Genomic DNA, 13,326 nt, shown 5'->3' with positions numbered 1-13,326 from the left:
GCTGAAAACCTGCTTTATAGAGCTGGTTTTGGAGATTGCTGTGATGAGAAAAATGTAAAATTAGTCTTTTGAATCAGGATTTAATCTCTGTGCCTTTTAGAATGTGTTAGCACATTCCTGAGGAAATTAGGAGGCGTTTTTTATTAGCAGAGAACAAATAATATTGCCTAAGTGGTTTTGAGTTCTGATTCTTTCTTTTGATTCCTAGTATTTGCACAAACTTTTCAAGAGAGACCACCATAAAGGCCAGCGATATCATGAGAAACAAATCAGCCTTTATGCTGAATACGATCGTCCAAATTTACTACCGTTTCTCAGAGACAGCACGCACTGTCCACTAGAGAAGGTAAGGCAAACCCCTCAAAATCTAAGCACAGGTCCTCGATTTTTATTTCTGTAACTTGTAGTGTTGTGAATTTGTAACTGTGTCTGGTACTGCCCTCTACTGCCAAAAGGCGGAGATCCTTTGAGTTTGTGACCCTCACCTTTAGAAGTTTGGTTTGCAGAGCTGGCTGACAGCTGAGACCTTCCTCTCTCAGCTCACAGGGCAGGAATCAGTGGGGATTTTTAGTGCAGAAGCTCTGAATTCACACTTGATGCGTACCTACAGCATATCTACGCATCAGTGCCTGGTCTGACTGGGCAGCAGGTTGTGGTTGCAAGAAATCAACAATCATTTTGCCAAATCTAGGACTGGTCAGTGTTAGATCTTGAAAAATGAGTAGCTGTAACTGGAGTTTTTCTAGTTTTATATTCTAAGGTCCTAAGTTGTTTTCAAGTAATATACACAATATAACAGTCAGTGAACTAGCAGAGCTGAAAGTATTTTGTCTTTGTACTTCCGCTAGTAGACTTGGGGTTTTACAGAGTGCCATGTTTCGACTTTCTTTAACCTTTTTACATTTTCCTTCCTTACTCTTTCTTGTCAAATTAAAAAAGAAGTAAATAAAGTTAAGGACAGTCTTGGTTTTTTCCCCCTGCTTGAATGGAAATTTAAGTTTTCTTCTTTAGTTGGGTCAGTATTTTATTATTTGTATCTGTTGCTGTTAATGGCCGAGCAGAGCAGACTTTGTTAAAGGCGGCCTCTCTATATGCAGCTATAATGATGACACCAGTGGAGTAGTTTTAAGTGTAATATTAAATATTGCATTTTACATGGCTGACATTCTAAAGAGAACTAGTACTGTTCCTGGTACCTCTCTTGGTTTGCATGCTTTTGTCAACTTTACTGTGCAACAGCAGGAAACACTGGAAAATACTTTGTTAGGATTGCAGGCTTGGTCTTTGTTGAAACTGTTGGATGAAACTAGGTTGTCTCAGTGATCTTTTTAGCCTGAGAGATTTCCAGCCAGAGACTTTTGTCTACAGTGTTGTCTTATTTTTTTTAACTCTCAGATTCTCTCTTAGTTTTCTTATGTATTATTTGCATGATCATGGTTTTATGTATAAAACCTTACCTGCACTTCTTTTTTTCTTTTGGTGCAAATTAGTTTTAGTTATTGCAGATCTAGCCACCTATCTTCAGTGTCATTCTAACCTTAATATGTTTCAGTAAGAAGCTAAAGAAGGGAGGCAAGATACCAACACTGTATAAAACTTGGTTGAATTTACTGTCACTGCTAATTCTGTAACTATACTTCTTACCATACATATCATACAGTAACGCTTTTTGCCACATACAAATCTTTCTTCTAAGGAAATAAAAAGGGGACCAAGAATTTCCCAATTACCAATACTTTCAGTTCCTGTTAAGCAGATTCCAGTGCAGTGTATAAATTGTTCAAATATCATGGTTTTTTGCAAATTCACACTTATTATTGCTTTAAAGAAATTATAAAACCAGCAGGAAGAAATAATTCTTGTTCTTTAAAAGTAAGCCATTTTTATTCAAGTGCAGTTTAGCAAATGTTTTATAAAATGAACTGAAAGAGAAGTATGAATATTCCCTGTTTTCCTCTAGAGGGAGCATGACAGTCAATAAACGTGCAGCATCCAGAAATACTGAATACCTGGTACTTTGTAGTTTAACTTCTAAGTGGAGAGGAAAAAGGCTGTCAGATGTGTTTATAACTTATTAGTATTATTCATACCTTCATTCGCCTGAAGTATCTGGTTGGTAATTCACTTACCTCTACCCTGAAATTCATTGTCCATATCTCTAATCTTCATAGTAACCCATCTGAAATAATTTGAGAATGGAAGGAAAAGTTAATTCCTTCCTACATCTTTAGCTGTAGCTGTATCTTACACATTTATAGTTTTGATTTCCAAGTATGAAAGTCTTTATTGTTCCATGAATCTTGAGTTTGTTTTCTGCTTCCAAAGTGGAAGCAGACATGGCATCGTTTATGGCATACCAGCCCTGCCAATTTTCTATTACTAAAAATTTGTTGGTAATCAGTTTGGTAATTTTGGTAATTGTGCTCAGTGTTTGTCAACTACACACAGATTCAGTAACTGCTCATGGTATTTAGCTCTCAGGTCTTTAAACCAAATTTACGAGAAATGTTTCCTCCTTATTCTTTCATACTCGGGTTGGATTATTTTTGTATTGTCTTCTGGGAGGTCACTGGTACAAAATTTGGAGAGCACTCTCTACCTCCCAAAACCATTCTGGTTACCCTGAGGAGATCTACAGGCTTGTATTATGAACAAATGTCAAGTAGACCTCCATCGCTAGAGACTTCATAACTACCCACAGGAAGCAAGTCTTGACAGCAGATAACCTTAATGCTTTTGGATTAGCCATCTTTTGGAAGCAGAAGAAAGAAGTTGCCAGTAGATTTAAAGGTAGAGATTGGTATAATCCAGACTGAAATACCTGTCCTGTCCCCAGATTTATTTAATCTTATAGAAAAAATCAAAAAAATGCCATGGAGTTTCTCCTCTTAATTAATGCCAGAGGACCTGACAGTGCATATTAAGGGAGCTGTATTCCTGCCAAAATGAGTAATGCAACTTCATGGAAAAGTATCTTTAAGCCTTCTGTAGCATTTGTGATCAATAAAATATCGTGTTACATGGTTCCCTGTATTCTCTTTTCCTCCTCCCTTCCCTTAAACTCAAGGCTCTTGAGATCTGCCAACAGAGGAACTTTGTAGAAGAGACAGTCTATCTTCTGAGTAAGTAACACTCAGTGTGATTAATTACAACATGCTTTTAATCTTGTCAAAGTTTATGCTGCGAAAATATATGATGTATTGTCTAATATTGTTTAACATGCTCTCCCAGAAACAGAGTTGGTATACAGTCAGTAGGACCAAATAACATGATTTAGAAAATAAAACAAAGAACTGGAGTATTCATATGATGTCTTAAGTCCATATATTGTGTTATTGTGTTTCTGATTTGATGTTTTTCTGGGGTTTTAGAGGTGTTGGGGGGCTATGGGGAATGGGTTGGGGCGGGGGGGTACTTTTGAGACAATCTCCAAGAGAAGAGTAATACTGTCAGTTTGAAGAGAGGGGAGAAATAAAACAAATGTTTTATTCTGAATACATATCAGAAGCTTAATACTATCTTTTGTTGAGGTGGAAGATCTGCTTATGTTGCTTCTTTCTTTTTTTTTTTTCTTTTTTTTAATAAAATTAATTGTAAATTAACTCCCCCAGCAGGGCAGTGGGAGTTTGGATAGGAGGCATTGTTAGACTAAGATTTTTATGTATGTTTATGTATTAGTCATGAACAAAATGGAAAGCATTTTTTAATCAATCTTTGTTTTAGTAAGAAAAATGTTTTGTGGACCATTTGAGAGCACAGTGGGATTTACTCATAGGTTTACTTAAAGAATAGTTCAGTGTTTCTTCCTCTTCCCCTAATTTTCCATGGGTGTAAATTGCACTCTACTTACTGCAAATTAAGAGTGTCTGTGCGGGCTCTTAAAGGGGGTATTTCATGTCATAGTTTACATGCATACACATAGACACACTCCCCCTTAGATGTTGCTGCAGTTCAGAAGCCCTACTACGACCCAACACATCCTTAAGAAAGACTCCAGATCCCAGTCCAGCAAAGTGCTCCAAGCATTTCTTCAGGTTATACTGATTGCTCTGGGATTTGCATTCCTACATCAGATTAGATTAGATTTGGTCTTGGTTGTCTTAGTCTCAGGCAACTTCACACTTACAAAATTAATACTGAAAGAGCTTCTTAAAGCACTGAGCATTGATAAGCGTTTAGGATTTATAATCTCTCTACTTATTTTTTCCTTTTAGGCAGAATGGGTAATAGCCGCAGTGCTTTGAAGATGATAATGGAAGAATTGCAAGATGTAGATAAAGCTATTGAATTTGCCAAGGAACAAGATGATGGAGAACTTTGGGAAGACCTCATTTTATATTCTATTGACAAACCACGTAAGTGGGATAGTTTCTCAGAAGCCTTGCATGTGTATTTTTTTGTGGAATGCTGCTGCAGTTAAAGGATTGAGTTATCCACGTGCATTTTAGAGAAAGTGTTTATGGATGGCCAGGGAGGTGTTCTGGTTTGTGGAGCACAACATAGCTGTCCTACTGTGCATAAAAACTTCCAGTAAGGCAGCATGTGGGCATGCAACAGAATGAGTACTTAGGGATTTAACATTTGACTAAGCTCTGCATAATTATGTCCTTAATGACAAATTAAGGGGAGAATGGTGCTTTTAATTTGGCAGAATGAGGCTTTATTTTTAGACAGCCTCAAAACACAGTCTGCAGGCTTGGTAAGGATGTTGTGTAGTGTGTTCATTGCAGCTGCTTCCGTTTGAAATTCTGAAAATGAAGAACCTACGCCTTTCTGCCCCTCAGTAGAATAACTAATTTGTTTTGTTTCTGTGACACAAAGGTAAGATCTGTAATAATGAGTGCATTTTGCCTTTCATCCATTATATGAATAGCTACTCAAGTTTAAAGTTTAGATGGAATCAGAAACCGTCAGAATCTCATAAGCAACATCAGGTTTGTTCAGGAGGCAGATTCAGAGGAGTTCATATGACTGAGAAAATAGACAATTATTTTAACTATCTACTCCATTAGTTTTGCAACCTCTTCTGGGGCTTTAAATCAAGGCTTTAAAGTCTCTCTTGGGATCTCTTTTCCAAAGGATTGAATGTCTTGTAGAATTAGTGTCAGAATACATATCTTTTCATCTCTTGGCCGCTAAATCTGACAGGAAGAAGCAACCAAAATCTGTTACTACTTTAGAAGAAAGGCATTCTCAAGTTACCCATACTTAAATGCAGTTCATCACTAAAAGTGATGCTACAATCAGTGACATCTTGAGAGCAAAAGGGATTCAAAGCATATAGAATTCTCTCAGTTCCATCTGCTCATAAGCAGAGCAACTCCAGAGCTATTTCTCAGTTTTGGGGGTTGAAGAAAAAACACAACCTTGAGGTTCATCCTTCAAGTGTATCGTTTAGCCAGGTGCAAAAACCAAAAGACTTCTTTTGTGTCACTCACCAATGTTTTGAAACACGTTCGAGTTAGGTTAAGTGCTTGAAAATTTGTTTTTAAACCCTGGAACTGGGAATGGAATAGTCACATAATGTAGTTAATTTTCTGGCTCTGTTTTCTTGAGTGCCCTTTTTATTGAATTGAAATGCGTTATTTACTTGTGGCTTTGTGCTGGGTACTCTGTTACCCCTTTTCTGCATACCCTAGAAGTTCTGTGGATTGCCAAACTGATCTTCCACTCTTACCCAAAGGCCTATATTTGAGTAAATACAGCTGCAAGAAACATATGAAGGCTATATAAAAGAGGCTTAGTGTTATCTCTTACTAGAGAACTGTCTTAGAATCAGCCAAAGCCTGTAGCTTGTCACCAAAGCATCCTTTAATCAGGTATTTTGCTGGATTTTCTATTCATTTCTTTGCCTTTTGGTTTTCACAGCTTTTATTACGGGTTTGTTGAACAATATCGGAACCCATGTGGATCCCATTCTTTTGATCCACCGCATTAAGGAAGGCATGGAGATTCCTAATTTGAGAGACTCACTAGTAAAAATTCTTCAGGACTACAACTTGCAGGTAAATGTTGCATTCCTCCTGTGATGGAATTTGAGAGACAGCAAAACCGCTTTGCTACTGAACAGCACGAAAAATGGCTATCATGAAGGTTTGTTCATTTTGTTCAGACATCTGTCATTGACGCTGTAGTTTGGTACAAAACTATGACAAAAAGTGTAGAAATTTGTCAAGACGAATAGTCTCTTCTCTTGATGGCTTCTAGCACTTCTAAATCTCTCCCATGCTGTTATAAGCCTGGTGGGTAAGTAGAACGGGAAGGATCTTGGGTGATTCAGACTATTTTATACTGCCCAACTGTCCAATATTGGAGAGTCTCATGACCAGTACTTTTCATTGTTTCGTATATATGAGGAGGCAGAACACAACATGCACTCACTAAAACATTCACCAGGTATTAGAGCCATATGTTAAGTGTCCTATTAACTAAAGGAAAATGAACTTTTAAAATCAAATTCATGTCTGTTGTGTGGAATGTGTGGACATCTATGCATTTAAAAAAAAAAGAACTGCTCATTGGATTATGGGAGTTCATATCCTAGCATAATTATACAGATATGTGCAGTTCCCTACATGACTGGTTTCTGATGCGTATTTGTAAGAACTTGCAAGAAGCATACCCTTTAATGTCCCTGAAAGTAACAACGGAGAGTTGCATTGCATACTTTAAATCTCCCTGCTACCAAAGGAGGCCCAAACTTGAGTTCTCTGTGATGCTGCTCTACACCTTTCTACTGAGAGACATAAGGCTATAGAGCAGTTTGAATGCCTATAGCAGTGTGACTATGCAGAGTCCAAGAAAACATAGCCCAGTAAGCAGCTGAAATTCCAATTTTATGAACCTCATAGACATTTGTTTCCCATCTGCTATTAGACTTTGGACATCTCTAGCAAATAGATGGGCTTGACAGTTTTCAGTAAGGTCATGGTTGGTCTCTTACCAGGCCAGATAAAGCCTATATCTGCTAGAGCCTTCAATGATGTCAGAAGGCCTTTTAAAAAGACAGGGTTTGAGCCTTTCCAAGGCTTTTCCATTATTTTATTATCATATGGGCTTTAGATTATGACTTTCAGTATTTTAAAGAAGCATTTTACGTGTCTTGTTCTCCTGACACTTGGTATGTGCAAGGAGCTACCCCAGATAAACAGTTACATATTTGCATATAATGCACGTTGTAACATTACTTCCAGTTTTTAACTGATTTCATGAGATACTAATATCCTTCCAAAATGATACTAACTAAATAGCATGCTGCATTTAAACAGTTGCATGTTAATCTTGCTGCTCTCAGTACCCTGCTGCTTGCACTGCTGATCCTCCTGTTCCTGTGTTCTGCTGAAATCAAGGTGTAATTTTTGGTGTGTCTGCAGACAGACTGAGAAAGTGCTGTGTGCACAGCTGCAGCTTTATACGTATGCAAAGTACATTGTGTGGCTTCAGACAAAGCTGATGACATCGGTTGGTCACATTTTGGGGAGAGAAGAATCGTTTTTTCTTCAAATACCTTTTAACAAAATTACTTTGGGATTAAAAGGATGTATTTAACCTTCAAAGTTATCTAAAATTATTTGCTGTTAGCATTGAAATGCTTCATAGATTTCAAATTAATTCATTTTGAAGTAGATTTGGATAGCTCTAGGGCTAAAATTTAGATCCCATAGGAATAATAGGAATTAGGGAAGCTTAATGTAATTTGCACTTGGCTTGCTTGTACGATAGCAAAACAATATAGTAAAAAAAAAAAAGGGGGGGGACACGACTATTTTTCTTTAGAGAAAAATAAGCTATAGCTTAAAATAAGGCTGTTCCTGAAGTTTTACAGGCAATTTAAAGTGCACTGTTTACGAATAGATGGTGTGTCTACACTGAAATTGAGAGATGTGATCGCAGCTCTTGCACACTCATCTAGGTAGCCTTAGATTGGCAAGCTCAATTTTTTATAGCAGGACTGTTTCTGCATTCAGCGTGTGCTTCAGGACACGGCTGGGACTTCAAGTAAATGTCTAAGCAGCCTCTCATTGCTGAGGGCAACTCTGCCCTAGCTTCATCATTACTGCTGCCTCACTAGCTGTTTTAAAGCTAGCTTGGGTGTGTTTATATGATGCCTGGTTACACCTTCACATCATGCTGTGTAGGTTCATGGTGAGAAGTCCATGTCCTCTATTCTGGCCTGCCACAATTCTTTGGATTTTAGTAAAAACTTCCTGATTTGCGTCACCTAACGTACCAGACATTTTGAATTCATACAGGAATCCAAATTTCATTGGCTAGGACTTTCTCTAATTTAATCTCTTTGGATCTCAAGCTCTGTATGCACTTAAGTTTTACTGTTCCCATTTTCAATGGCAAAAAAGAAAATCTTGTGCCAAGACCCACAAAGGAGGTGTGCAGGTGAAGTTAGAACCTGTTTCTTGGTTTGCAAGTCACTGCCTAAAACAAAATCTGTGCTGATCTTTTCATAACATTGACTCCCCAGAAGGTATTACAGTTGTGCCGTTAATTATTTAATTGTGGCCTCCTTTTGCAAGCCCTGAAAAGATTGTTTTGTGCTTATATAAGTATGCGGATCCAAGTTTCCTATTATGCTCCTAAATTTCCTTAGCCGTAAAATTTACACAAGGTGTGATTTGAAATATGGGTAGGAGCTAAAAGCAGTGCCTTTGACAGACTTTGTCTTTTTGAAAACAATTCTTTACATCCCAGCAAAACCAAGTGAATCAAATTGAGTGGCTGCCAAAGCATGCCATATGCAGCTAATGTGTGCATTAGAGAATCCAACAAGGAAGTCTACTAATGCAACAAAATTTGTTGTAAATTTTTTTTAATCTGGGATCTTCCCTGAATAATTTAAGTTTTTATTGATGTTGGCATGTTGCAGACTGATTGCTTGACTTTAACAAATTACCACCCATTAGATGGAGCGCTGCATCTGTTCTGTGTGCTACTCTAAGCTCACCTCAGCTCTGAAGTAGCGTAGTTAACTTATACCTTTGAAAAGGAGTTAGTATCTGTTTGCTACCAACCAACGAAGCATGGCACTAAGATAGGATTAGGTATTCTATTGGGTAAAAATAAAATGTGGATCATGTGAGACGTTGTTCTTAGGCTAGTTCAATTTACTTCTGCTCTGGTGTTACAGCTTTACTTTACAAGCAGGGATCTATTAAGCTGCCTTATTATTCTTCAAGAATACCCATTTTTATTTTTTGACTTCAGGAAATGCAATTCTTCCATGAACTTAAAGCTGTGCACATGCTTAAGTATTTTCCTAAGCAGGAAAAGATTTAAGTGGTTTTTGAATTGGGATAAAAACTCCAAGTGATTATTTTTGTTTGGTTTTTTCCCTCCTGAGGATCATTTGTTATAATGTTTTCTCTTTGCCATCATCTGAGTTAATAATCATACTGTACAATCAGTACATAATCAAGTGACACTGATTTATTGTAGTGATGAAAGTTTATTTACTGCTGAAATAATACTGATTTTAGTGTTTATATCCAGTAACATTCATAGACAACAAAGTTATGAAGACATAGGCAACAAAGACAAAGTTATAGTTGTCTAAATTTTAACAGGAGTATTTATCAAATAAAGTGTAGTCTAAAACTTTTTTATTATATTTTATATCTAAGTCCTGAAATCTAGTTCTTTGGTGCCATAAATTTATAGATAAAATAGACCACAGTCTACTTTGTTTGAATTTATAAACTCCTGAAGATGTGTTGTCTTAAGGAGAAACCTGCTTATTTATAAATTACACATTCCTAGCACATTTTTTATTTAATGGCAAATAAATCACCATTCTTCCATCAACATTTTCAACATAACTAAATACCATTCAAATCTGTGGCAAGCTAACCAAATCAAGTCAAGTCATATTGATACCCTGACAACAGTTTAATAATTTTCATCTTTACTGCTGGCATTTAAAAGTGTTTTCAAAGACATAGAATCAAAACTAAACTTTTATCTGCATACAATTGAAAAGTTGTTGTCAGAGTAACTTTAATTCAGTTTCCCCACATAGCATTGCTACTCTAAGAATCCTACAGAACCTCTGTTCCCATTAGGAATTTTGCAGTGCAGTTATTTTTAAAACCTCCCTTAGCCAACACAATTAGGGCAGTAATGTTCTTATTTGAAAATTGTAGCAAAGTCAGCGTTTATTAGTATTGCTATGCAAAATAGAAATTCAAACTATTTATTTTTTTCAGTGAAACCAGTGCTGCTGATGTTGTTATACAAATTCTTTGGACTGAAACTCATCAGTCATACAATAGTTTGATCTTAACAAAGGCCTCCTTTCTCTAATGTACCCTTGAACTATGTATTTGCCTTTTATATTCACTCCCCTGGAAATTAAATTGAAAAGATTATGAAATGATTCACACGTGTTTAAGTCTCTGGTATCTGATTACACAGGGGTGTTAGCTTATGAATGAGGAATGCAGGAGTCTTTCTTAAAATACATCATGTAATCATGCTCCAGGTTTCTGAGGCACTGTATCACACTTAAATCTCTCAGAGAAGGCTGATAGAAAAATCCCCCTATTTGTGCACTTGTGAATTCATTCTAAGCCTGTTACATTTTCCAAATGTATAAAATAGGTGTCTTTTCAGCTTTGGTCTATACCTGAGTGAAATTTGAGAAATGCTTATGGTGTTCAAAAAGATTTAAATACACCCCCCCCCCTCATTTCAGAAAGAAACGCCTAGTTTCTCACGCTTTGTATGACAATTGTTAGAAGACGACTTCAAAAGATGTTGTTATTCTAAGATTTGTTTTTCCTAGTTTTAAAATATAAAAGCAGTTTCTTTAGATGCACTACATCTAGGTTTTGGGGATTAGCCATTTTACTCAAATGTTGACATACTAGTTTAAACTTCAGTTGAACCTACAGTAACTCTGATGGATAACAGAGGTTCATCCATTCATAGCATTCATGTCCATGCATTCACAACAGAGGTTATAAACTAATAGACCCCAATGATAACCTGAAGAATGCTGCTTGAAACAGCATCTGGAAAAATTTTTGGGTTTTGCTCCTGAACATGAACAAGCTGCTGTTCAGACACCTTGGAGGCACTAGGGGGCAGGTGGCAGCTTGCACAGAGGGACACCTGCCTTTCCATTGTAAAGACTAAAAATAATGTGCTTTTAATTGTGGTTGTGACACAGTTCGGAAGCATTTGGTTAGTTGGCCTTAAGGAACTTGGACTTGTTTGAGTGCTAAGCTGAATCCAGGTGTGAATTTGTTCCCAGTGCTGTGAGTATACCCTTCAAATTAACTGCATACTGCAGTGTTTTCCCTTAAAGATAATGTTAGGCATTTGTAAATCAGGACTTTTTTAATTAAGTAAAAGTTTTTATGGCTTTTGATTTTAATTAGGCAGTAGCATCTTCCCTAATACAGCCAGAAAATGAACTAGGATTCTGTTTTGCAATAAATGTTTCGGTTTCAGCAGTTTTCATTAATTTAGTAAAAAGCATTATATCTGTCTAAAACTTCTATAAGTGTACCATGCTGTCCTGCTTGTGTTTACAATCATGTGCTTTTAAAGGGTAAAAAAAGTTCAGTTTCATCCTCTCTGAATCCTATTTCTTCTCCTCAGAAGGTGGTTTCATTATAGATTTATGCCTGATGTCAGTTTTAACTAGTTTAGCCTAATCTTAGGGTGCACAGTTATATACTTCTCCCTCCTTTAAATGTAAAGAAGTTAATTCAAACCTTCTTTCTTGCTCTGTCTCACTTCCAAATTCCTTCTCCTGTTTCTATAACTCTTAAATTATCCATCTCATCTTTGAGCTCTTCAAATCTGTTTCTGCAGAAGTGTTGAGATTTATTACCTTGAGATTTGACATTTGACGTTCTTCGTTGTGACTTTTCCTTTTATATAACAACAGCTGCCTACTGTATTCCATTTCTAGCAAAATCAGGTCTGACAAACAGTCACTGAATGTAGTATGGAAAAATCTTAGTGGAGTTTAAATAGTGGGGGAAATATAGAGCACGTGTCTTACAAGATATGTCATAAGATATTTCTGTTACTTCTGTTTTTAAGGCATCAAACAGTATTGAGGTTTTCCAGTGACCTAATGATGTCTACTGTTTGCTTCTTTATTTTTCTTTTTTTTAAATTAAGTTTTCCTCTGGCACACTGTATTTGAAGTAGAAAATAATAAATCATACTCCCTTCTTCCCATTGTATATCTGTTCCACCCCTCTCATTTAACATGCTTGCTTTGCTTCTTTTACTTAAACATGGGATTTTTCATCTGCTTATGCTGAGTGCAGCTAGCAAAGACTCCAGTATATTGCCAAGACCTCATCCGCTCTAAGTTATTTACTTATCTTTGGGATATAATTTGCTGATTGAGAATATTTTGAATCAGGCAAACACTCATTCTGAAATGTAGTCTCATTCAATTATCCTTGCAAAAAGTTTCTAGTATTTTTTTCAAACCTAGTGACATTTTTCTATATTTAAAACAGAATTTACCTTCTCTGTTGCCCTTGGAAAAAGTTGGAAGGGGAAAGACATACTCAGATAGTTCCTGAGATTATCACAGATTAAAATGATTCATTTTCTAGGTATTTGTCTTGTAGAGCTGCATTCAGTTTCTGGTGCTCTGAAATGTTTTATGGCTCAGTGCGTCTAATACTGGAAAATGTCATTTACCCACTGACATGTCCAGTTTGAAATGCTTAAAGTCTTACTCAATTTTTATTTTTTTAATGTATTTCAGATTTACAGTCTTAACTGCGTATCATTCTTGGCAGTGCATCCTTATTACTTCACAATGCGTATGTGAGAAGATAGGGCTTTCGATAGTGTTCACCTGCCTGTAAAACTATTATTATCCTTCTTTTTAGGTATTTGCATTAGCTGTATCTTGGACTATTTTAGAACGCTCCATGTCTCCTGTAATGCAAATAATCAGGAGAAAGGAATGGACATTGCCTTTTTATGCCACTTCTTTTGGTAGGGTTGTTCAGCTTAAAATTGACTGTGAGCCTCTTTTGAAGGCATTTTTCAGAGGCATTGTTGTCTTGGAAAACAAATTTCCAAACATCATCTCAGGAGGAGGAAGAAAAATTCCACAAGACTTATTTGGGTTTGTCATATTTTCATACTTGCTTCATTAAGTATTGTGAAATAAGACTCTCTATAATTTTGATGCCTTTGATTCCTTTTTGCGTTTTACAACATTGTCAGGCAATGACATGTCAATCTAATGAAAAATATTAAATAAGTAGAAAGGGGGCTGAGATGTTTGCTAAGGAGGAACAAACTCTGGACCTTTGGTTAGTTGAATGGCTG

The 13,326-nt window shown here is 36.5% G+C and overlaps 1 protein-coding gene across 2 annotated transcripts in view; it reads left to right on the top strand.

The window, feature by feature from the left end:
* VPS41 (vacuolar protein sorting 41 homolog (S. cerevisiae)) overlaps positions 1–13,326 on the top strand; it is a 107,251-nt gene that overhangs the window by 87,866 nt on the left and 6,059 nt on the right. For both annotated transcript variants that reach the window (XM_009580587.1, XM_009580588.1), the window contains 4 exons: positions 209–346; positions 3,068–3,122; positions 4,215–4,355; positions 5,869–6,005. In XM_009580587.1, coding sequence (XP_009578882.1) covers positions 209–346; positions 3,068–3,122; positions 4,215–4,355; positions 5,869–6,005 — 471 coding nt within the window. The remainder of the gene's footprint in view (positions 1–208; positions 347–3,067; positions 3,123–4,214; positions 4,356–5,868; positions 6,006–13,326) is intronic.

The sequence above is a fragment of the Fulmarus glacialis genome, unplaced genomic scaffold, assembly GCF_000690835.1.
Source record: "Fulmarus glacialis isolate BGI_N327 unplaced genomic scaffold, ASM69083v1 scaffold7556, whole genome shotgun sequence".
In the NCBI taxonomy this organism is placed as follows: Eukaryota; Metazoa; Chordata; class Aves; order Procellariiformes; family Procellariidae; genus Fulmarus; species Fulmarus glacialis.
This window is presented reverse-complemented; position numbering and strand designations above follow the sequence as displayed.